Genomic DNA, 25,011 nt, shown 5'->3' on the forward strand with positions numbered 1-25,011 from the left:
GTTCGAGCTGCTCTTATGCCTGTCCTTCTCATTAAATGGTTTTCTTGTCTGCTTCTAAATGTTATTCTATCCTTTCAGGAAAATGCTTGCAAAGACAACAAAGCCTTTGGGGCTGAGATTGCGCTTAATGTGCAGGTGATGTTTTGTTGGCAATATCCTCTGTGTCACAGGCTAATTACGCTTTTATCATTTTGAGGAGGAAGTTGATGTCTGCATCAACTGTAAAATTCATGATGGGTGAAAGTACCCTGTAATTTTTAGCAGATAATTTTACTCCCTGGTCATCCACCCATCCAAGCAGTAATATGAGTAGAGTTCTCATTATACTAAGGGAAAGTTGACATTCAAATTTCCCCTGCATCCAGTGAACAATGGACTTCCATTGCGTATACATGGCACTGCCATTGATCTGATTGATTTTAGTTGCAGCAGAGGATATGGTTGGTGATGTGTGAACAGGAAAGGCACAGTTAACTCTTTTCATGAATGTCTATATTATTCAGAACTGTCTTTGAAACAAAGTCCTGATAAGAAAATCAGTATTGATATAGTTAGATTACAGTTCACAATGATTATGACGTTAGAAAATCAATAAATAATCTGTGACTTAAGTTATGGATTTGTGCAACACTGATGGGGTTTTGAAACTATAGAAAAAGATTGATATCATATCTTCTTTAAAGGTCTGGCTCTATATATCTATAGTATGACTTTTTATTTCCTTACCCTTCATTGTCAAGGCTCATGTAGAGCAAAGGCTGACAGAGATTTAAAGACGAAGAATATATGTGGCTCCACATCACTATTCTAAAGAAAAGTGGATTTAAATGTTGGACGAGGTCTTTCAGTATTTCAGAAGAAATGTTTTTGCCAAGGTTGTGTGGATGGCATCAAATCAGGAGTGTTAGGCATGTCTTCTGCTTCTTGGAAAGATCGTGTGAACACAAGACTGTTGGCAGAGCAATGTACTGCTTCCTTAGAGAGAAATTCCAATTTGCTGGGTTGCCTGGTGTTGAGCTTTGTCTGCATCTTCTTGGGGGAATGACCCAGCTTTCTCTGGAAAGGGTGGAGGGGATTCCTGGGCAGGATAGCCCATAGCTTGGTGAGAGTGCTCACTGGAGAGGTGAATGTGAGAAGGATTCTGAGACTGAACTGATGGTCTGTGTGGGACTGTGTTGGTGGAACAGGGGATCCTGCCTGGCAGCTCTGCAAGGCACCTGCAGAAGCAAAAGCTCTCCTGTTCCCTTTTGTTGCAAATAAAATTATTGCTTGTCTAAGAAGTATGGGGCTGTTTGGGGCAGCTCTGATTCTGGTACTATTTGTGGATCTGACTTCTAAAGTCTGGCAGAGCTGCTGAAGATCATGGGAATCAAAAGGCTTTAGCTTAACTTTGAAAGCATTAAAGCAGTATTTGGAGCAGAAATAGGTTTGCTTCACAAAGGTAATTTTTTAGTAGAGGCAGTCTGAAAATATATTCCACATTTGATGATATTCTGGTCTATTTTCTTGAAATGAAAATTGTGAAGAAAATATTCCACTTTCTACACTGTCAGTATAGTCAAGGACCAGTGTTTATATAGAAATATATTTGTTGCAATTTTAGAAGCCCTCCTTTTGATCAAATTAACTGTCTTTTTTTTCCAGTTAATAGGGTGATCAATTTTCACCTTGATTTCCATATTTTTGTTTTCCAGCAGAGTCAAAATGTCAGACAAAAGTGATTTAAAAGCTGAACTTGAGCGCAAAAAACAACGTTTGGCTCAGATAAGAGAAGAAAAGAAACGGAAGGAGGAAGAAAGGAAGAAAAAAGAGGTAAAGTTGCAAAGCCACCTTTTAGATAGCTCATGCTTGCACAAGGGGCTTGCTGAGGTTTTGACATCTCAGTATTTTATGCCCCAAGGTATCTGTCATGTGGAATGAGATACTCAAACCCACGTCAGACTAACCTTAAAGTCAAAAAGCTTATTTTTAGTCAAGAACATTGGGGTGAGGAAATTGCTTTTAAAACCATGGCACTGTCAAATGACAACAGTTTAGACAACATGATGTGCATGTATATGGAGAAAGAAAAATTGATTTGCCACAATGCTTTTTCCTGGGCTCTCCTTCAATGGAAAGGGAGTGGAGAGTGGGGAAAGACAGAAAGAGGACTCACATTTTTTCAATCCATTACAATCTAAATATGTATTTTTGTACTCTGAAGACTAGTTTGATTACTAGCTAAGGTAACAGATTTACAATTATTGTTCACCAGTAAAGTAAAACATAATTGCAACTGCATTTTCATCTTCTGGCATGGGTGCATCTTTCAGTTCTGTTAAAGTTTGATTGACATATTAGTTTATTTGTCCTTGACAATATGCATTAGGTTTATCATTAAAGGATTTGTACTTCTTTTTATTCAGTCACTTAGTGGAATAGAGGTGAGAATTGACAGGGAGTGGATATTCATTTTCATGCAAAGTCAGAGAAGCATTAAGTGATTATGCTTCCTTTCCTTCAAATGTCAACACTTACTATAGTTTAAAGCACCTGTTATCCTTTACTAATAACTGGTTTCCTTTTAAACTGACACTTTAATATTGTACATGAATTTCATGGAATTACCGTGGAAATGTGATGTGATCCAAGAAATCAGCATTCCAGTTTTGGCTGTCTTTTTAATCTTTTTTCATTTGAGCCACATTTGTACAGTTACAGCGGAGGCCCCCGTGAGGCTCCCAGACTCGCTGGGGAAGTGCTCCATGAGCAGATCTTTAAGTGTAACGCTTTCAGTGTCCATTACTGAAGAACTAGAGGGAAGGACGCTGAGCTAATGGCTCAAGGGAGCTGCTAGGTCCTTTCTCTTTGTCCCCTGACTGACTTATGCCTCGTGGAGAACTTGTGGTGGTTGAAACATTTCCATTTCCGAGACCATGTCCGCTGATGATGCTACAGTGCATAATTGTGTAAACGGGCTGTGCTGGGGTGCTGGGTGGGTCCAGGAGTGAAGGCTGGCTCTCACAAAGGTGCTTGGCCATTCACACTGGTGCAGGAGAGCTGTCTGCAACCCTACTTATTGTGAGATAGTTCATGGGAAGAGCTGAGCTCAGGAATATGCCTGGGCCTTGACTATAAAATCAATGTTTCCTGGCTGTCTCCGAACTGGAGAACATGGGGATGCTTCTGAATTGCCACGTTTTCTGTTGTGTCTGCACCAAGATCAACACCAGTCTGAGGAACTGTACAAGTCCTCTTTTCCAACACTGGTTTGAGCAGAACAGCCAACCTCACTGTGGGACTCTGGTTAATGCAGGTGCTCCTACTGCTTTTGAATGCCCATAGATCAGTGTGGAAGAAGGCTAAAGTGTGGAAGCTCTGAGGAGGTAGAGATAGCAGAGAGGGAAGGGTCTTGTGGACTTTTAGTAGGCCAAGGGCTGCCAAAGTCCTAGTTTAGAAATGTCAGTTCTTTCCTTTGTACCTCTTGGATACTGAAGTGATTGAGAAACAAGTGCTTTCCCAACAAATGCTTGGGACCAAATGCACGACCTTAAACCACATCACTGAAATTCAGTCAGATTTTATTCTTGATCCTGAAGTAAGTAGGAAAGGGCCAGTTTTATTCAGGTCAATGATACCTGCTGTACTATGGTCAGCTTTCGTGTTAGTTGTATAGGTTACACCTCATGAGTGAGAGTTAGAAAATTTCCATCATTGTCCTGTAAAAATTCTTGCAAATATCCTTTCAAAGACCAGCTTTACCATCCATTTAGGGAAAAATACTGCTACTGATATATACAGTATAAATTATCTGTTATAAATTACCTAAAATTATCAAAATTAATTTCAAATTGTACATAAGCAGTAGTACATACAAATATTTCCACACATATAATTGCTAGAGCTGATTATGTATGAAATAAAGTTTTCTGTTTTCTTCTGGTTTAACTCAGGCTGATCTACAGCAGAAGAAGGAGCCAGCTCAGGAAGATTCTGACCTAGACCGTAAAAGAAGAGAGACAGAAGCTTTGTTACAGAGCATTGGTATATCCCCAGAACCACCTCTAGGTATTTAAGAGAAATACACTGTAAAGCATTCAGCTCTGCCACAACTAATGCTTTCTTTCTACTAAAGCATGCTTGGCTTTTTTGGTTTTTGGCTGTATTAGTGAAGTGAACTCTTCTGTTTGAATGCCTGCCATACCATTCACATATACAAGCTCATGGCATTTTGAGTACTTGTCATTGCCAAAAACATCTGTTTCATTTCTTCAAGAAGTTTTTATGAACATAATGCAGGTTGGTTTTGCATACCAGCAGTGATTTCTTTTCTGATGGACTATTTTATCTTCTCACACAAAAATATAAGTGTTGTATGTACTTCATTAGCCCCAAGTTTTCTTTCAAAAATTAAAATTAAGCACGTATAAGGAAGGAGGAGCATTGTCATGTGGGAACTCCCACTGAGTTTCTTTTAAAATTAAGTGAAACTAGAGAAGGAAAATTTAAAAAAAAAACAAATCACAAATAGAAAAACGCTTATCAACAGACACTATTGTAGATTTTTACTCTGGTTTCATTTGCTTGACCTCTTTTTTTGGTTTTCATGTTTCAGTTCTAGAACCTGAAGTGCTCAGTTTAAAAATACATAGAGTATTTGAATATGGTTATCTTGATTAAGATCTGCCTCATTTATTGAATGTCCTAAAGTGAGAAATTCTCTTCCCCTTCCAATTCCCCTTCCCCTTCCCTTCTCCCTCAAATTCAGGATCACTCTCCCTGTTTTAGCTGAAATCTTGGCCTCTCTGGAGCTATCAAGCCTTTTCATTAAGTTCATTGTGACTGAATCTAGGATTTTACCCCTAATTCTTTCCAGTAATATATAGGAGAGACTTCAAATTTCACAAAATACAGAAGTTTTGGTTTAGGAAAGCACCTAATACAGATGCCAGGGTGCACATGCAAGTAGGTAATGACATTTTGAATTGGAATTTGAATTAACTACTTGCATCAACCAACATTTATTGAGAAAAGTTACTATTTTTATAAGTTATGGTAGAATGACTATAGCTTTTAGACACCACTTCTCAGAAGAATTGTCTGGTTATTTTTATGTATAATAAAACATGTTTTTAAAATTATATCATGATACAAAAGTAAGGTCCAATACTCCTTATTTTATAAGAATTAATATATGTGTCCTTATAATTTTATTGACCAAACACATAGATTCATGTTGCAAATTATCAGTTTTTATCTTAATTAAATTTTTTGTCCTTGATACTGTCAAAAGAACATGAAAATTCACGTGTAAGATGATTCCTTTTAGTTAAAAATAGTATTTTGTTCTCTTTTGTTCCCTTTACATACACTCACAATTGATATACAAAGGAGGATTTAATTCCACCTTCACACGATGCCAGGTCTCACTGTGAATATGGAATATGTAAACAACCAGACATACCTGTAACCTGCCAAAGGGCTGTCACGAAGATGAATTCACTTTTCATGCTGCAGTCATTTCTGTGACAGTCTCTAGGGAGAATCTACATTCAATGTTTGACCACATGGAAAATCTGAATCTCTTGACAGGTCTGTCATTATATGTTGCAAAACATAACAAAGTATTTTAAAGTTTTACTCTGTTAAATATATAAAATGAAATGCACATGATTTAAACCAAATGGAAACGTTGCTTTTGCATTAAATCCTCTTTTTGTGTTTTATTCAGTGTGACTGCTTTGAAGAGTACTTGCTTTAAATCTTGACTGGAGCCATCTCTTAATTTTTAATATTTTTGAGAAACCATTTTAAAAGAAATCAGGATATTTTTACTCTTTTATTTATTATTTCTTTGCTGAAGAGCTTTAACTTGTGCTGACCTTGAGCTATGAACTTCCTTTCCTGTTTCAGGAAACAAAACTGCCTTTGCATGAAATATGCTTCAAAAGCCCTGGCAAGGCAAAGAGAAAATCATTTCAAGAGCTTGGGCAAATAGTGTCTAAACCAAGGGAAACTTTTCCTTGAGGGTTGAAATCATGTCCCACCCAAAATGGAAATTTTGTTTGACCTACATTACTTAAGAAAACAATCACCACGTAAACGAATGTGTATTCTCAGCATCTTTGGGAAATGATTTTAACTTAACTGGATTTCCTTATTTAGCTTTTCTTTTTGATGTCATTTCCACACTGCAGCCTTAGAGCATATCTAATAGACACTGGCTTTTGATTTAAATTCAGAATTTGAAAAGTATGCTTGTTCTGTTGCCTACTTGACTTTAGCAGAAGAGTTCACTTAGTTCTTTTGGCAAGACAAACTCCTGATATTTCTTCATACCTTTACAATCTTTTGCAAATAACTTCAAACCAGACTCAAGAAAAAAAGTGCTATTTTATTTCCACAGGTATCTTCTCCACTGATTAGCTGTAGATTCCCATTGGGCTTTCAGTCCTGTCTAAATACATGTCAGTTTTAACACTTCCAGAAGACTTAAAATTCACTTGACTCTCTTCCTTTTCTTTTTCTTTCCTTCCTTATTTGCTTTCACCATTTCAAACTCTCCTACTCATTCATCCACTATCATTTTGGTCCATTGGTTTTGATTTGTCTGACACTGCTCTTCATCAGTGCAGTCGCTGCATGTGTTAACATGGGATACCTGTTATTTTCATTATTTAGTCCCAACCCCTATGTCTCCCTCTTCGAAATCAGTGAGCACACCCAGTGACGCAGGCAGCCAGGACTCAGGGGATCTGGGACCCATAGGAAGGTAAGACACAGAGTTAACACACTTGAATAAATGTGAGGTTTTTTCACTCTGCTCTTACTTCCCCATTTCTTCCTTTTGTGCTGTAAATAAGAACATGCTGTATTGAATGTGTGCTTTCATTTCTGCATTGTCCACTGGGTGTTACTATCCAGTAAGAGTGGTCTTAGATGTGAGGCAAATAAATGCATGCTGCCAATGGATCTTAAGCTCTGAGCCCCAAACCTTTTAGTGGAAGCAGGATCTGAATTTACATTTCTAAAATGGCCTACAGGAAGCTCTCATGCTGTTTGGAAATACACTGAGCAAAAGGGAGATGTGCTGTGGGGTAGAACCTGTTACTCATGTTGAGTTATCTTTGTTCACACAACCAGTCCCCTTGGAATGCCTCCTCATGGTTCCCGTGACTGGTCATTGCAGTGTGTGCCACTGACAGTGGCAGAGAAGAGCTTGGACAGGAACAGGCTGAAACATCCCAGGACGCACTGGCAATTCTGCCTTGGAAATTCTGGATATTGGAGAGTGTCATGCAGAATGGAAGGGAAGCAGCTCTATTGTTGTTGGAAAGTGGAATGTGTGTGTGGGATGGAAACAAGAGTAATCTTCTTATTTTTGTTTCCATGAGGGAAATAAAAAATGAAGTGGCAATCCCAAAAAAAATTCCTTCTCCAGAATAGAAAAGAAAGAAGAATGTGAGTATGCTGCTGGTAAAGAAGGTTATGTTCAAGTAAGCAGTTATGCTGTATATTTTGAGAAATTTAAAAGGTGGATCCTAATAGCTCTTTTTGTATCACATTAATTCAACATGGAGCTGAGCTGCCAGCTCATCCAAGTTTGTGAGCCAAGACTCTGCTAATGTGCTTGAAAGCACAGTGATTGCTTTCTGTAGTTAACAGTGCTCAGCAGACATCATATCATACCTCTCCAGACATAAACTGCAATGTGACAGAGCTTCAGGTCACCAGATTTCACGCCATGCCAGACTTCTGCTTAGAAAAACCACACTTCCATAAGCAGAGAGTATATTGTGTCCCCTTCAGCCGGATGCAGACACTGTCCCTTGTGATGTGGATGCTGCACAGCTGCTTTCAAATCAGCTCAGCCCTGCTCCCAGCTTTACCCTCTAGAAGAAATGGAAGTTGTTAAGTGAAAAGCCCTAGCCTGTAAGATGTAGCAGTTTAAGACACAGAAAACAGTGCAATTCTGCCTTTGTAAGTAAACGCAGTAGGTTTCAGCAAGTCAAAGTACTTTGAATAGAACAAAAATAATTTTCAAGCAAAGTGTAGCCTGCTGTTCAGGATGAAGCTATTTACTACAGTCCTGCGTGAAACTCTGACAAAGCTGGGTGGAGACTTCTAAATTCCTGCTTTTCCTCTGAATCTCAGTGGTGTAACTTTTTTACCATTAAGGTGAAAAAAGGCTCTTGGAAGAATTTATTTGGCTGTTACCCACGCTAGCACTTTGGCTCTCTGTCAGCAACGAGCAATGAAAGCACATGACCACGTGTCCTTTCAGAGGAGAATGGAGCTTGTCCCCTTCTTCTGAGCTCATGACATTCTGTATTGTGGCCTTTCATTTTGGATCCATTTTCCGGCTTCTTTTAGCCATACTAGGAATTCACTGGGAATCCTAATACCTTGCTTGTAGTGTCCCAGTTTGCTTGGCATATTCTCAGGTACTGAAAGGGCTGTGCTGTGTGCCAGGAAAGCCGCTTGCAGCTGTTTGCCTGAAGTGATTGGTTTGTGGTAATGGAAATAAGATAATGGCTGCTCCAGGCTCTGGGGAATGTCTGTAACCAGTGGATAGCACTGAGTGGCAATTAGTAGAATTAGTGTCACTGGGTGCAGATAGATGCGCTCAGTGTTTGTGTGAACAGGTGCACTCAAGCCTGCGTGTGTGATAGAGTGGTCAGACTTGACGAGGAAGATGTTGGTAGAACTGTCATCACAGTGGGTAAACAGGATGAAATCACCTCAGCTGTTTTCTCTGAGGTGCCCAGACCATGCATCTAACAGATTTTGAGTACTGCATAAATTATTGCCTGTGTATCTCTATAAACAAGGTTATCCTGCTTCATTTTATTCTTCCATTTCACTTTCTGTGATAGAGGGGGCACTTCTGCTAGATCCCCTGTTATGCCATCATGCTTGTTAGATCTTTCCCTTTTCTCTACTAGACTGAGCTCAAGCTTTAGAGGAGAACAGATTAGTTTCAAAGCTGCTAATGCCCCAATCTCAGTGATCACAGCTTGTCCACTGTTGCTGCTGCTAATGCTGCAGAAATGACGAGCTCACATAGCCTGGCAGAAATCCTGCTGGCAGTCTGATTACTCATTGCTGAAGAGTTCCCTGGAGGAAGATGATGGATATTTAAAAAAAAAAAGCAAACAAAAAAAACCCCAAAAAAACCACCCCAAAAACCAAAACCAAAACCACAAAAAACACAAAAAACCAAAAAAACCCCAAAGACCCCAAAAAGCTGTGAAGTCACAGATTGCAGCTCATTACAGGAGAGAGGCTCTGTTGAAAGCTTTGAAGAATGCGGAGATCTTCATATGTTCCCATAAGAGGGAACAGATTCTGGTACAGAACTAGGTTGTGTTCATACTTCTTTGAGTTGTTGGTACTTCTGGGAGTTGTCAGAGTTAATGTATTGGTCCCAATATCACCAAGTGTACTTGAGATATGCTTTGATCAGCAAGCATCTGTGATTTCTTATATAAAAGTGAATGTAGTTCAGCCAGAAACACAGGTTTATGACATCTGCTTTTCAGGAGAGAAAATTGATAAACTGGAGAGTTTGAACACTGTTAGACAGTTGTAGTCCTGGAACCATAAAACTCGGTCTTACTTTGCAAGATGAAAACTGACTGGTAACTTGCTCACCAAGTGTAATAGTTACATAGAAGCAGCAGGCTCCTCCAGCAGAAAAGATGAAACCAGCAAAGTGCTTGGTATTGAAGTTGGAGAAATAGATAACATTAAAAAAAAAATCAATAGTCAGACAAATTGCTAAAACAATTTGCCTAAAGACGCTGCGGGATCTTCTATCACTGGCCATTGCTTGTCCAGGATAATGTGCCTGGCAAACAGGCAGATAATAGGTCAAACAATAACTCATTCATAAAAGTTGTACAGCCCTTTTGTTGCACAGGAAGAAAAGCTGCATGGTCACAGTAGTCCCTTCTGCCATGCAACCTACAGACTAGTAGTGCTGCTACCCTCCAGGACCATTGTCTATTATTTCCAGCACAATAGCCAGAGCAGTGTTATCTTTTCCTCTGATGCCATTCAGTGTGTTAGGAGAAGAGATGGGGCAGACTTTGTAATAGCACTAAATCGTGGAAGCATTTCTGTCCTCTGCATCCTGGGTTTCTATGGGGTTTTCTTTGCTGCTTAATATTTAGTACCATTTTGCTATTTGTCAGAACATTTTCACTGGGGAAAACATCAGGTTTGAGCAACATTCCAGCCTCCCTCTGAGCCATGACAGCAGAAACTGTAAGAATAAGCAGATGTTAGATGGATAACTGTCTTAGAAACTGCTGACTGAATGCTTTCAGTTGGACATAAGAGCCAATTTTTTTTGGTTTTTTTGCGGTCTTGGGTATCATATCTGTATAGGCAAAAGCGTGTTACACTTTGATTCTGGTGCTGCTCTTAGTTACCAGGCTACACTGAACAATTCACTGGAGCCCAATTGTTGCTTGGAGAGTGACTGATGTGTCTCCACATTGCTTTGCACATCTCACTTGGCTTTTTTGGATGCCTGTGATGCTTGTGCTACACAGATAGGATGGAAAAATTGCACAGCCTGAGCAGATACCCATGGCTGAATAGATGGGTCATTGGTTCACAGAGCTTTCTTATATGATGTATTCAGACGTGACTCATCTTCCATAAGACAGTATTGCAGGGTTGCATGGAGCTTCTCCTTGGAAGAGAGTATGCTTGGATCTTTCAGGATAAGTGTCTTGCTTTGTCTAGTATTTTGTAAGCATTTTGATGATTCCCCTTTGCAGATTGTCAGCTTATACATGCACAGACATGCACAGCTTCAATGTAGATTTGAATGCATGTGAAGAAAAAGGCTGAGGTAAAGGCATTTGCTGAGAGGTCCTGTGCTGTAGCATAGTGTGAAACACAAATTTGCCTCTATTAATATAAAACTCCTTTGTAATAACTATATGCATCTCCCTGGTGGATACTCTGAACTTTTGCTACTCTAGCGTGCTAGAGAAGATGCTAACTAATATAATTGAACCACCATGAAACGTGCCCATGGAGAGGTATGTTCTGCTACTCAGCATAGCTTCGGCATTCGTAAATCTTGTCTTTGCTGGAGTAACAACCATGAATTTTGGGTTTGTGTTGTTTGAGGAAGTGCACAAGGATAAACCTTGTACAGCACCTCAGAGCCAGGCAGTGCAGTGTACGGTTTTGTGGGCTGAGCAGCTCCCTGGAAAGACCTTATATCCTGTCTCAGGTAGGGTCCATCTGCACTTTGTATGTCAACCCAACATAAGACAGCAGAATTACACCTGTGCTGGCAGGAGGTGCTTCTGTGGCTGGGCAGCTTTCAGGGCTCACACCAACCTGCCTTGGTGTGTGTCCTGTGTTACCTACAGGGCTGTGTTCACCTGCCATGTGGCATGCTGGGAGGAGTTCCATTTGGGGACCAAGGTGTGAGCTATCTCTGTGGCCCATTTTGCCCTGTATCCTTCACTGCTCCTATCTTCATTGCTCGGAACATCCGACATGTTCTCAGCTAGCTTCACTATCCTATATGGTGTTAGGTTTGTGAGTAGCATCTCATTTATTGTGAACTGTGTGTGTGTGTGTGTGTATGTGTCCTGTGGAGTTCCATGTGTGCAGCACTTCCTGCTGTGCGTTGGGGAACATGAGAATCCCATTAGGCTGGGTGTAAGGTTTCCTACCTTCCATCTGCTCAGTGAACTGCACCCGGCTCAGCTGTCTTGGATGTATAACAGGTTAATGGTTGCCCTTCTTTCTGCAAGAATTTTAGCTGTGCTGTTTTACTTTCTAACTTGTGTATTTTGCTGTGCATAAGTTTGGGTACCTGATTATTCTGTGGGCTCACATAAAGACAAAGACATTAATCTTCTGGTGCCTTGTTTCAGAGGATGGTTATTTCAAAATGATGTTTTATCTGCTGTAAAATAATGTAAGCTGGATTATTTTGTACTATTTCTCTCATGGCCCATTGGACTGTGATGTGGATTTGTTTGGCTACTGCTACTCATTCTGTAATTATTATTCTTATTTGGATTAGAGTACAATGTAGTACTTGGATTAAATGGTTCCTACCTGATCTATGTTGTTGTTCCTTTGATATCACAGGTTTTGTTATAAGTTTTATGTACTGAAATTGATTAACTTCCTTCAGTGGATGAAGTGTACTTGCAGCAAAGCAGGGTTAGCCCTTCTTTGGATGAAGCTCTAAATATTTAATGAAAATTCCTATGAGAATGAGTTTGAGCATTGCATTAGATAGCAAAGAAAACAAAAAAAGGGAAACTGGATTTCTCAAAGAGATTTTGTAGCAGTAATATGCTGGAGAAGTTAGATCACTCTGGTATCCTGATTATTTCATCATCATTAGTTTTTAAATTCTGCATAAAATACATTAAATGAGCAGTCCTAGAAATAGAACAGCTGTCTGCAATGCTGGAGCACTTTTCTCTGAGGTGCAGTATCGCCTTTGGCTTTGGCACATGGCATGGTTTTTTTGTCCACTACATCAGTTCCTCTTGCAGTCACTGTGACCTCTGAATGTTCCCAGTTGTATTTCAGAATACAGCAGCAGCTGTCACATCAGGTTGGATGTCCTTACTGATACAGAGTTGGGAGCACGTCTTCTTCTCTCTCATTCTGTTTGGAAGTTTGCTGACAGTATTAGTCTGCATTTGTGTATGTTTTCATCAGATGTGATCCTGTGTTCCTTCCATCTACCATGGCCACTTTGATCCATTTTGTTATAAAAAGTATACACTGGGATATGTTTTCTTTCAATGTGTTGGTGTTCACTGCCAGATTGTACTGGCCTAGTGCAGGAAGAAACGGATACGATTCCAGTCCTTTTTCTCCGCAGCATATTGTTTACTCATTTTTGTATAAATAATAGGTGTTCTGATTTATAATGCAGCATCTAAACACACACATCAGTCTCGTGTTAATCCCACATTACTTCATGTCTGACTGTCAAACATAAACATTTTATGCTTTTCAGATACACAATCAAAAGGCAAGAGAGCGCTCTGGAGTAGCTGGGCACCAAATGAGTCAAAGCATGTCATTATTTTACAGTTTTGTATTTAATCTTGCTCCCTGTCAGTCAAAAAATAAAAAAGGTATCTCTACTGCAATGTGTTCTTACTACATAATATTTAAAATCAGAAAGATACTTTTTGTTCAATGATCTCTCATGAGTACATCTACATGTTATCAAAGTGTTTGGGTTCTGTCCTTTATTCCTGAAAAATGAGACTTGGCAACTCAGCTTCTTACCTAGAACAGTAATATAAGGCATCAACAAGCTGAAGAAAGGGTATCAGAATGGCGTTCTCCCTTTTAAGTGTCTACTTTGCTGTTTAGTTAGACAGATAGAGAAGGCAAAGGAAGGTAGATTTTGGTTCTATTCCATTTGTAAAGGAAGGCTGGGTTATTGTAGGAGATGACCTCTAATAGTCCATACAGCGTATTTCCTATCTTCTCCTTAGCTGCAGAAAACATCTCTCACAGACATTAGCAAAACCATGTTTCTGTAAGATCTGCTAAAACCACTGCCAACAGAACTGTGTTGCCTCGGGCTTAGCTACTTTATCATTAAGTAAATGCATTTGACAGGTTCTGTGCAATGATGCTGTTTCATCACTGCCACTCAGCATTGAATTAGCAGCATTTCATTGTGCTACCATATTCAGAAATGACAGGGATCCTTCTTCACTTTTTCCAGGACAAGTGGGCCTGTGATGTATTGCCTCAGGAGCAGCAGCTGTAACAGTTATTAGTGGTGGATTCTTTTCTTTATGGTGCTTTTTTGTAAGATCGATTTATACTTACAAAATGCTTTCTAAATGGCTGCTTTAGTGGCATACTTATTTTATAAATGGGCTGAGCCAAAGGGAAGTACAGAACAATGTAAAGATTCTAAGGGAGTTACAGGAAAGGCTGAGGGAAAATAACTACTTCATGGCAAACTTTGCTTGCATGGTGTTTTATTCAGACAAAGAAGAATTGTACCCCTAGGGACTGTTGTGTAGCCTTTCACAGTGCAGAGTCAAGAGAAGTTTTCTGCTTGGTGGCTAGAGATAAACAGGATACCCTCTGGGATGTTGTGTTGCCACTCTGTTTTGGTGGCTTTAGGCTTAGTATGGGGTGTGCACCATTACATGGTAGGACAGAAATTAATAACACCCAGCTGTTACATTTTCTTCCATTTAATTTACCACAACTCCATTGTCAGAACTGCTTGGCACGCGTTTCATTTTACAGTTTCCAGCAGACTTAGAGGCCAAATCACGCCTTAAGCCTTCTTGACCTGAATGGTGATGGCTTCTGTGAAGCAGTGACAGTGTCAGCATCCTCCCCTTGCCTGGGGGATCCCTGGCTGTCTCTGCTGTCTTTGGCCTAGGAATTCTGCTGCTTTTTAAAGCAATGCTGCAATCTCTCACACTTCCACCATCAGCCTGTTTGCAGGATAGCAATGGGGGCTGTGTTGGGCTGTTTGCACATCATGGCTTGCTCTGCATAGATTAGGATGCAAGGCTGGCAGATTTCTTACATTGTTTTCCCTCTTTTTCTCCCTGCACAAGAAGAACCACAATCGTTCTCCTTTACATTCAATTAATATTCAACCCTAGATATCTAAAGCGTCTCCCTGCCAGTTTTTTTGGTAGTTTGTTGGGTTTTTTTAGCCCATAAACAGAAGCAGACACCTTAGGGACTGATATTTGGCAGTTGCTTTCAAGTGTCTGTATATCTGACCTAGAAAGTAGGGAGTGTTTTCAGTGTGTGCCAGTTACAAAGTCTGAATGGTCCATATTAATTAGAATCATCTGCAATCCTTTTAGCATGTGAGCCTCTGGCATCATTAAGGATTTTCATGCTTTCCTTCCTAAAGGATTGATAGAATTCAGTCCTCCAGATCTTTGATTATTTTTCTCATTAGCAAACATCTCCATGCTATAAATCAAAGGAGAAGGAAAGATTGTCATTCCCAGGGTGCTTATAAAATGCCTTGGAAACCTGAGCCCCAGCTGCATCCAGAAGAAAATAATATTAATGTATAAAGCCCCACTTAACCATTTAGGTTATCAGCCCAGCTACAGTTAGTTCTCTTTAGTTATTTACAGGCATATCATAATATATTTAGTCAGACAATCAGATGATTTTAGGGACTAAAACTCTAATCCTCTTAAAACAAAGCAACTTACTTGCTAAGGCCAGCTCAGCTTAACAGTTCTCTTGCACTGAATTTCATCTTGATTTAATTAAATTGTGTAAGATCACCTTCTATATTAAACAATTTAACATAGTTAAACTGGTACGGTTTGTGAATATTGATGTTTTTTCCTTCTCTAGCCTATTAAAAAGACCTTAGGAAATTTCCATTCACAATTTTATGTTTTATTTGGAAAAATTAAAAAAATCAATGAGTAACTATTTTGGTAATGCAATTTTTAGGATTTTTCTTAAAATATGTAAAGTGGGAATTGCTGCCCCTGGCAAGATATTGCTATTTTTTTAATTTTTATTTTTTCCCCAAGGAGTTTTGAAACAGTCTAAGTAGGCCATATAAAATTTTCCATAAGAAGAACCTATGAAAATGAATGGTTTTCCATTTAGTACTGATTTTGATTCATAAGTTTTTTATGTATTTATTTACTTTAATAGTTCAGACTACAAAAATAATTTCTGAGCTGGTCTCTTAAAAGTCAGATCATTGGGTCATGAGAACTTTTGACATTTTAACTGTTAATGTGAAACATTTTTGATAACTCTCATACAGTGAGTTCTTGTTTCAACCTTAATTGTAGCAAAAAATCTCATCCCCTTTTCGAATGATTTTACTTTTTCTACCACAAAATAAATTGTGTAAAGGAAGGGAAACACTAACTCTTCTTCCATGTAGTAGTTACTGGATTTTAGATTTGCTGAAATCTTTCACCACCTTCTTTACCTGAAAAATACCAGACCTAAAAATTGTAGGTTCCAACCTTCGTGTTACCTCTTTGAATCCTCTGAAAGGTTATGGACTGCCTTTCCAAGATTTGACTATTAAATATGATTTTGTCTTTTATGCAACTGTACCCAAAGCCCCAAACTTTATGAGAAAACTTTCCTCATATGCATATCCATGGAGTCTGGATCAAAGACTCCTAATGTGAGCACTGCAGTTCCTTTCAAGCATTTGCACAAGCTGATAACATACAAAACTTCTCCTGCCAAGTTCTTTCTTTACATTTTTGATCATTTGAGTTGTGTTTTGCTGCTCAGAATTACTCTTGATATGAAAACCAAGACAAAAATAATGTTTGAAAAAAGAATTGTTAGGGTTTGCTAAGGGAATAAAACAACTTGTGCCTTGCTCCCAAACCTGCTTTTTATTACTGCACGTTCAAAATTACTATTTTGGTATCTGGCACTCAGAGTAAATCTGTGTCACTTCTATTTGACCTTCTGTCCTCACAGATCCAGCCTGCTGCCCACAGTGACCCTCCTGATAAACCAGCATAAATTTGCAGACTAAGATTTCTGTAGCTATAGAATATAAGGTGTGAGTATAATATTACCAGGAGATCTGTAGTGCAGACCTGAGTCAAAGGACAGGCTTTCAATATAGCAGATAAATTCAGCAGATTAGATGAATTAAATTTCTGGTTTAATTGGTGGAATTCTGTGAAATGGGAATCAGCAAGATGTTGGTCCTGTGATATGTCCTTATCATTGCAGGCTTGCCAGAATTGCTCATCCTGATTTAAAAGTCAAATGGTTTTTGAAAACTATTAAATCTGTTGTGCAACATAGCCTTGATTCAAGAAGAATTTTGAAGTATACATATATTTAAAATATTATTTGTTTGTGATTTTTCTTAAATATACCTTCCAAAAAAAAGAGTATTTTAAATTCATGCTATTCTGAAAAGGGCTCTTATGGTTGCCAGGAAGCTAAAAGATAGTGCTGTGCTGTCAGGGAGGTCAGAGTTGCTCTTTTTATTGGTGAAGACTGGAAGTCAGAGGTGTCTGCCTGCTTGGAAGTGTAAATGCAAACCCAAGCAAAACCTTCTGGCTGTGTGCCAGCAGCAGTGCCAAACTCCTTGTTCTCTGAATGCACTAAGGCATTTTATTTTATGATTAGCAGTAGCAGCCCAGCTCTGAGCACAAGAACACACGGTGACTTGTGACTCCATGAGCACGACTGTCGTGTTGAGAGGCACAATTCCTCCCTAACTGCCCATAGCCATCTTGCTTATAGAGTGCTTCAGAAAACAAGTAGCACAAGGAAGGTATTTTCTTTCTGCCAATCCTTTCAAAGGGGAACAGATCTGCAAAACAGAGCACAGATGGCAGCAGAATAGTGGCTTAGATCTAAACCATCCATTGAGGCAAGTGGTACTTTTCCATCTCTAGTAGCTTCTTTTATTTAATATAGTTTTGGAGACAAACTTCAAATGTAAAAAAGTATCAGAAAGTGAAAATCACAGTGGAGAGAATTAAAATTATAAAAATGTAGAGTGAAAGGAATAAAAATAAATGGCGTATCTGTACACACAAATTTAAACATCTGCAGTAATTTCCCATCAATAGTTTCTTAGTTCATATTTTCAATTTAATCAGCAGCAATTTAGGAGTTTTGGACAAACTGACACAACCACTAGGTTTAACTGTTTAAAGTAGCTAAATGCAGCCTTAAATTCATTCTGGCAATATTCAAACATATATATATAAAAAAGTAATCTAGATACATGACAGATCACACATTGAAACTGCAAATACTACTGGATTGTAATTTACTGACAATATTTGGCATCATATTTTAAAAATGTGTTCATGCACATCCTAGTATTTTATTCTGTTGGTGGTTTGAAGGAGGTCTCTTATCTCACAGTTGTTATGCATTTTTTAAGGTTGTATGAGTTGGGTGCAATGTGTTTTTCAAGGTGCCATCAGTCTGAAGGTGCAGAATTCCTAATGTACAGTAATTAAACGACAGTAAGGTGCACCGGATTATAAGGTGCACCCCGGGAGTTGGCAAATTTCCGAACTTTGTCCATATATAAGGCGCACCGGACTATAAGGCGCATTTTTTTTTTGCAGCAAGCATCCGCGCGCAACAAAGTAATGAATTAGTAACAATCACACCAGTTGTGCTATTTTGGGTAACAATACAGGATGTGATCAAAGTTTCTATTCTATCACTTTCTGTTGTGACCAGGTGGGGCAGTGATCCTTATCTCCATGGGAGATATTCTGCTAATGGGCCATCCACTGAAACCAGTAGGGCGTTGTTCTTTATCTTTGCACCCCACATCGTTCCTCCAGGGAGTTGTCTTCTGCTAATGGCCCATTGAGTCCCACTGGGTGACTGATAAAATTACTTTATCCCATTGAGAGTTGCTCCAGCCAGGAGGGAGAGCCCAGCCTTTCCTACCTAGATAAAAACTGAAATTCTGGGACACCAAGTCACCCTCTTTTCCCTGGACTCCAGAGGAAAACCAGACTTTTTTTCCATATCATCGCTGGACCTTCGGAGGGAGGCTGCACCCTTCTACAAGACCACTGCTTCAATTAAACCACATCTGTCACTGCAGGAGGACTGTAGCCACCATTTAATGGGACTGCTACCAGCACCCTGACTGACGGGTGTCACCCTGATGAGGTGTCAGGTTGTACTCTGATTTTGTGTCTTAGTTTAGGGGACAGGTGTCTGCTAAGAAAGGCAGGAGCCTCTCTTTGAAATGGAGAATGTAAGCCCCCTCTCTCCAAATTATTATAATTTTGAAATCAAGGGGCTTTCAGGCAAAGATATGGGAATTAGGAATAACAGTTCTTTGCTAGGGAAATTAAAATAGAAATACAGTACTACAAAGAAACAAACTCCAAACACTGACAAAGTCAGAGTACAACCTGACACCCTGTCAGGCACGGTGTTGGTAGCAGTTTGATTAAATGGTGGCTGCAGTCCTCCTGCAGTGACAGATGTGGTTTAGTTGAAGCAGTGGTCTTGTAGAAGGTGCAGTTTCCTTCCAGAGGTCTAGTAGTGATGTGGAGAAATCTCATTATTTTCTAGAGTCCAGTAGAGAAAGGGCTACTTGGTGTCCCAGAATTTCAGTTTTTATCTAGGTAAGAAAGGCTTGGCTCTTCCCCCTGGTTGGAGCAACTCTCAATGGTATAAAGTGATTTTATCAGTCCCACAGTGGGACTCAATGGCCATTAGCAGAAGATAACTCCCTGGAGGAAGCATGGGGGAGTGTAAAGATAAAGAACAATGCCCCACCTGGTTTCAGTGGATGGCCCATGAGCAGAATATCTCCCGCGGAGATACGGATCACTGCCCCCACTGGTCACAACAGATGGTGATAGAATAGATACTTTGATCACATCCTGTATTGAAGCGCAAGACACTTTGTCAGTGTTTGGGGTTTGTTTCGGCTGCAGTTCAGCTTGCAGCTTGCACTTCTGGGTTGGCAAATTTCCGAATCTTGTCCATAGATAAGGCGCTCCGGAGTATAAGGCACTCCGGAGTATAAGGTGCACTTCCGAGTTGGGATCAAAATTTTAGTCAGAAGAGTGTGCCTTATAGTCATGAAATTACTGTAATCTATTCTGAATTTTTTGGAAATTGTAATCCAGGGTTAAAATTGTGATTTTAAACATGAGGCTCCTCCTTACATCAAAGTCAGAAGTAAGAATTGTGTTCTCTGCAGTTTTGGGCTTGTTGGTTAGCTCCTTTTTCCTATTTCACTTATTTTTCTGGTTGAATTTGAAGTTAGAAGAAAGAAAAAGATGACGCAGACTGAAACCTGCAGGCTGTCAAGTAGCAGCTGATTACTTCCTTATCTATTTCTCAGCAGATCAAAGTGAGTGAACAGTAAAGATACCAACCACCTCTAATATCTACTCACAATTGGAGTCTAAGTTGGGTGCTTGGAACTGCTGCATGGAACAACCTCCTGCCTTTCTGTTTATATGGAAAGAGTCCATGGTAACGTTTCACTGGTGGAGCCCTTAATTTAGGTGCCTGAAGATTGTATAAATACCCCCTGCAACATCAGGGTTGCCTACCAAAGATGGGGAGAATGAGGCTAGTCACATTCACATCATTTTAGAAATATTACTCTGGTAAACAAAGGTGCTCTGAGACTTCCTACAGGATAGGTGAGTCCATATGCTCTGGGTGAGTCCCACCTTCATTTCTGGTGTTTTTCCTTCAGGGTAGTAACAGTCTGTGCTCTGCTTAGTGGATTGACCTTTAATCACTGAAAAACCCTGGCAGAGCCTAATCTATGGAGTCATGGCACAGCTTGCCACTGAATTTTAGGGTTAGAAGGGCGTTGCTGTTTCCCACATGAAGGGTTATTTTGGGACACTGTTGTTGCTGCAAGGGGAGAAGCTTGGTTTGGGGCCTGTCAGATCTAATGGTGTTTCATTAGGGACACATGGATATCTCAGTTCAGGAGATACCTCGGGTCTCAGTGCACTGTCAGTGCAGTTTCCTGCTGGTCTGGAGAGCACAACAGCTCTTGGTGACAGCAGATGCCAGAATATGGTGTTTGCTTTCCTCCAGTTCTGCTTGAAGGTGTGATTTGCAATGCTGCAAAGAGGTTTCTGCCCTGCAAAAAGCCCCTGGGATAGCAGAGTTCACTGTTACTCCTGTGAGGAGCCTTTTTTTCAAAAGCATGGATTTTCAGGCCTGGCTGCTCTTGACCTGGGAAAGGGGAGGGGGGGGAGAAAAGAAGTCACGCAGAACACATGTTCTGCAGCATCAGCAACAGATGAGGGAGGATTTGATTTTGGCTGCAGGGTAGCCGAGTCAGAGCTAAGCTGTCAGTATGTTGCATATGAACAGTGTTGGACTGGGGCCCTTACCCAGAGCCAAGTTCTACTGTGATATGACCATGATTGCAGATATTAAATATCATTTTATGATGGCAGATTGTTTAGTGTATGCATTGGAACTGATGCCTTTTGTGTTTCATACACTACTTCTAAGGCCAGACCCAAAGTTGCTTAAATCAGCTGCGAGGTTCTCATGGATTCCAGACTGTTTTGGATGTCAGAATCAATGCTTCATCAATGCATTCTGATGTTGGGAATTTTCCAAAAGGTTTCAAGTGTTTTATTTTATTTTTAGTTTATTTATTTTAGTCTTTTCCACATTTTTAATCTACACAATTGACATTATGCAATCAGAATAAAATCTTCTGGAGGTTATGCAGAGCATTGTAACATATGGCAGTGCCTTTTTTTCCATGGTAATAATAATAATAAAGTTACAGAAAAGGGAATGCTTCTGTTCAAATTCCTCCCACTTAAATTTTACAACAGTTCTCTGACCTTTCAGTACTGAATATCTTCGTAGTGTTTTGTACTTCAGAAGAGATAAGTGTTGTTTTACCATCCAATCCTTTAGTAAATGTATGACATCTGGGCCTCTTCTTCTTGTTGGTTTCTCTCTTCAGGTTATTGAAAGATGATGTGTCAAGATTATCTGTTACTTCTTCAATAGCAAGAGCTGAAACAGCACCAGCATTAATACTATCCTAAATTCGAGGAAAAATAGGTTATTGAGATGCCTATCTAAAGGAAGAGAGTGAAAGCAGATCAGTTTAAAGAGGAGTAATAACACTTGTTCCTTGTCTTCTTAATGCAACACCTAACAGCCCTCATTCCCTTTGTGCTGCTTCAGAACAATCTGTAATTTAGTAATTCAGCTTTTTATCCTTCAGTGAGCCAGGGTCAGCTGCTGTGCACTGAACGTGTAAAAGGGGATGGACCATGACACAGGGCTATTGTTTGCCACTATGTGGGAGAATGATACAGCACCCAGCTCTGAAACAACGCTGGGTAGTTCTGATTAAAATAGTGTCAGTGCTGTTGGGATGGGGGAAACACTGATTTGGCTTAGCCCTGACTGCGTGTCCAGTGAGTTTCCAGGGGTCCTTGCCATGCCTGCGTGAGTCACTTCACCCATGGGAAGGACTGAAGACTGCTAGGGAGCACTACTTTTATCTGCTTGGTCTAATGTTCCTCTCTTTTCCCCATAAAAATGTTCAACTAAAATGTTTTGCATCTCTTCTACACAGACTTGTGCCAAAATCCATTGAATCCATTTAGGGAAACCTTGACCAACTGTGCTCTTTGAAAGGTCCAGAGTGGGATTACTTCAGCCTGACTGCTGACTCCTAGGCCACTCTCTTGTCCTCAGGGTCTGTGACATTACCTTCTCTGCCTCTGTCTCTGGGTGACTTGAAGCCAAGCCATTGCCGTTTTCTTTTATGAAGAAGTAAGAAAGAAAAAAGAAGAGCAACAGCACCTAATCCTTTTCCTCATGAGGAAATGTCTGGAGGAGGAACTCATGCACTAGTTGGAAAAAGATTGGCAACCACTTTTCTGCAGAGATCCAGTGGCATTTTTAAAACACCTCTGAGAAGTGTCCACAGGAGAACAAACGCAACTATGATGCTCATCCATATGATCAAGGAATGTAGTACGCAATGGCTGTTCATTACAAACAGATTAGCTTTAATTTTCTAGTCAGAATGACAGCACAGGCTATTCAACATCATTTTTGGGTTGCTAAACCTCAAAGAATCAATTTCTTTCTTTTTTGATGTTATTGCCATGGAAACTGGCTAAATTACAGGTCCAGATTACATCTTTACTGTTCACTCATTTTCATTTTGATCTGATGACATTCTTCAGGTGCCAGGAAGAAAAAAAGAACAAATCAACAGTGTTCCTTGGAACAGCCACTCCCTGTGCTCTACTACCTGAGTGTACCCACTTGTGTTTTGTCTCCCAGGGCAAGAGACTTGAAACCTGAAGATTTGTTAGCTGCAGCCTCATGTTCTGTGATAGCATTGCTCAGCCAAGCTGGAGAGGACAGCTCAGCAGATTGTTTCCTCATCTATTTCTCACATCTGTGCATAGTGGAGCACAAATCTGGGAAATGCTTTGCAGATGCATTAAAACAGTTGAAAACAGTTATAATATAATGACAGAAATAATTAGGAGTCAAGGAGAATTGCTATTAAAAGTAGGTATCAGTGTCCAGAATGGTGAAGGCTCTATGTGAGAACTCAGATAATAAGGGAAGAACATCTCTATACATGTCTGCATGTGATGGCCCAAACCATGAGTGTCACTCTTCTCATAGTCTTGGAATTTGAGTGCTGTCTTGAGTGTGGGAGATCTCTGATTTATTTTTTTTCAGCATTTTTATCTGGGTACCAGGTAAAGGTGCCCTCTTTTGCGACCTGGCCTGGATTCGTGGAGGTGGAACATAGGCATCACACTTCTAGAGAGCTGTTGCAAGCTCTTGTTTTAATCAAATTATAATGGTGTTCTTTCTGATAAAGTAGCCTTTATCTCTCTACAAATCCTGTAGGTTTGAAAATGAAAGTTGGGGGAAGAAACTGAAATGAGTTATGTGTATATTCTTTTAAGAGTTTGGAAAACCTGGATATGAATGTATAACTAGCCCCTAGGCAGCAGTAAAATTAGAAACTGGCTCTTATATAGCAAGTCCTAATACGTGCAACTGACCTTGGTGACCTTACAAGAGTAATCTTCACACAGAGAGCATTTTTAGTGGAGAATCTGTAATACATTAGTCATTGATGCCTTTGCCTTGCATCAGGCATTCAGATCTTATGTCCATTTTCCACTGTACTTACACTTCAGTCAAAGTTACAAGGGAAAAATCTGTTCTTTATTGCTGTATTATTTTATCTGACCTTTTGTAATGCAGTTTCATTTTGGAGAAGCCTTTCTCTTCTCTTTTATCCTGATAAACATTACTATGGATCATAAGAAGTTGAGGGAAATGAGTGCCCTTATGTTGCATGAGAAAGAGCTTTGCATTACAGTTTTTCATTCTTTTTGTAGGCACAGAGGGTTGATTCTTTTTCATTCTGGAATTCTGAGACAAGAGGGCAGCACATGCCTTTGTCTCTCCAGAGAATGAGTTAACATTGGTAATAGAATGGTGAGTTTACTAAGGACAGGATGTAGAATAATTATTTGGCTTTAATAGATCTATTTCTGAACTAATTCAGTGTCTTGCTAGTTTATATGAGTGATTCATTGGCAGAGGTTGCTATTGTTGCAGAAAGACTTGTTTATATTGACCACAGGTGATTATATGGCGGTTTTTGGCTGAACCTGGTAATATGAGCTCTATATCCTCAGAATTTGTACTCAGAAGAAATTAGGGGAGTTTTTGACAACTGTCATTGTTCAGCATGTCTTCATGAAGACTTGCTTGCTTAGGGAAGGAGCACTTTCCTTTGCTCTAGCCTCTGCTAGTGAGAGCAGGGCATAATCTGGTATTCATACTGCAGGGAAAGGTGCTCAGGAGCCAATCATGTGCTCCTGATTCTGTCATGGATTCCAGCAGTTTTCTTGCATATTAGATGTGGTTTCCTAAGTGTGGAAAAATAAAGTAAAATTAAGAGACAGGGAAGGAGCAGGCATTTTTGAAAACGTTGGCCTCGATATGTCAGTTTTTGCATTTGTAAATTGGAGGATTCTGAATATTTCACAAGACCCTTTAAAGGCTCTGTGAGTGTTTGCAAGGTGTTTTAAAGCTGGTTGCATGGGAAACTGTGCTGAAGTGCAAGGAGCAACATCTTCACTTCAGACCACACCTGGAACATTTGTGCATTTGGTGATGGCCTCATCTGACAGCAGTCCATAAGGGATTGTCATAGATCTGATTCTTTTAGGCGTGTTATTGCCCTCTTCCCCAGGAATTTTATCGGGAGGAAAAGAATTTGTTTCTTTGTCCCAGATGCCCTCAGAGTCTGTCAGAGCTGGTAGCAGTGTGCCATTTGCTGTCACATGCACTATGTGATGTTCCTGCCCAGAACAGTGTGGTACAGGATGGATTTCTGCTGACTCAGGAGTGTGTGAAGGGATAAACTCTTCAGTGGAGTTCATGGCAAGTGCTCAGTCTGCCTTATCATAAAAACATAAATAAATTGTGCCTGCAGATTTTACAAATTACTGTGAATCCATC

General features: G+C 39.8%; 1 protein-coding gene across 7 annotated transcripts in view; it reads left to right on the forward strand.

Moving 5' to 3' along the window:
* The window catches only part of DYNC1I1 (dynein cytoplasmic 1 intermediate chain 1), a 186,583-nt gene that overhangs the window by 14,921 nt on the left and 146,651 nt on the right, over nucleotides 1-25,011 (forward strand). For 2 of the 7 annotated variants that reach the window (XM_033052408.2, XM_033052435.2), the window contains exons 2-4: nucleotides 1,695-1,812; nucleotides 3,933-4,047; nucleotides 6,610-6,751. In XM_033052408.2, the coding sequence (XP_032908299.1) occupies nucleotides 1,705-1,812; nucleotides 3,933-4,047; nucleotides 6,610-6,751 (365 nt within the window). In that variant the 5' untranslated portion in view covers nucleotides 1,695-1,704. The remainder of the gene's footprint in view (nucleotides 1-1,694; nucleotides 1,813-3,932; nucleotides 4,048-6,609; nucleotides 6,752-25,011) is intronic. The other 5 variants (XM_033052451.1, XM_033052428.2, XM_033052442.2 and 2 more) reach the window with 3 other exon arrangements.

The sequence above is a fragment of the Catharus ustulatus genome, chromosome 1, assembly GCF_009819885.2.
Source record: "Catharus ustulatus isolate bCatUst1 chromosome 1, bCatUst1.pri.v2, whole genome shotgun sequence".
NCBI lineage: Eukaryota > Metazoa > Chordata > Aves > Passeriformes > Turdidae > Catharus > Catharus ustulatus.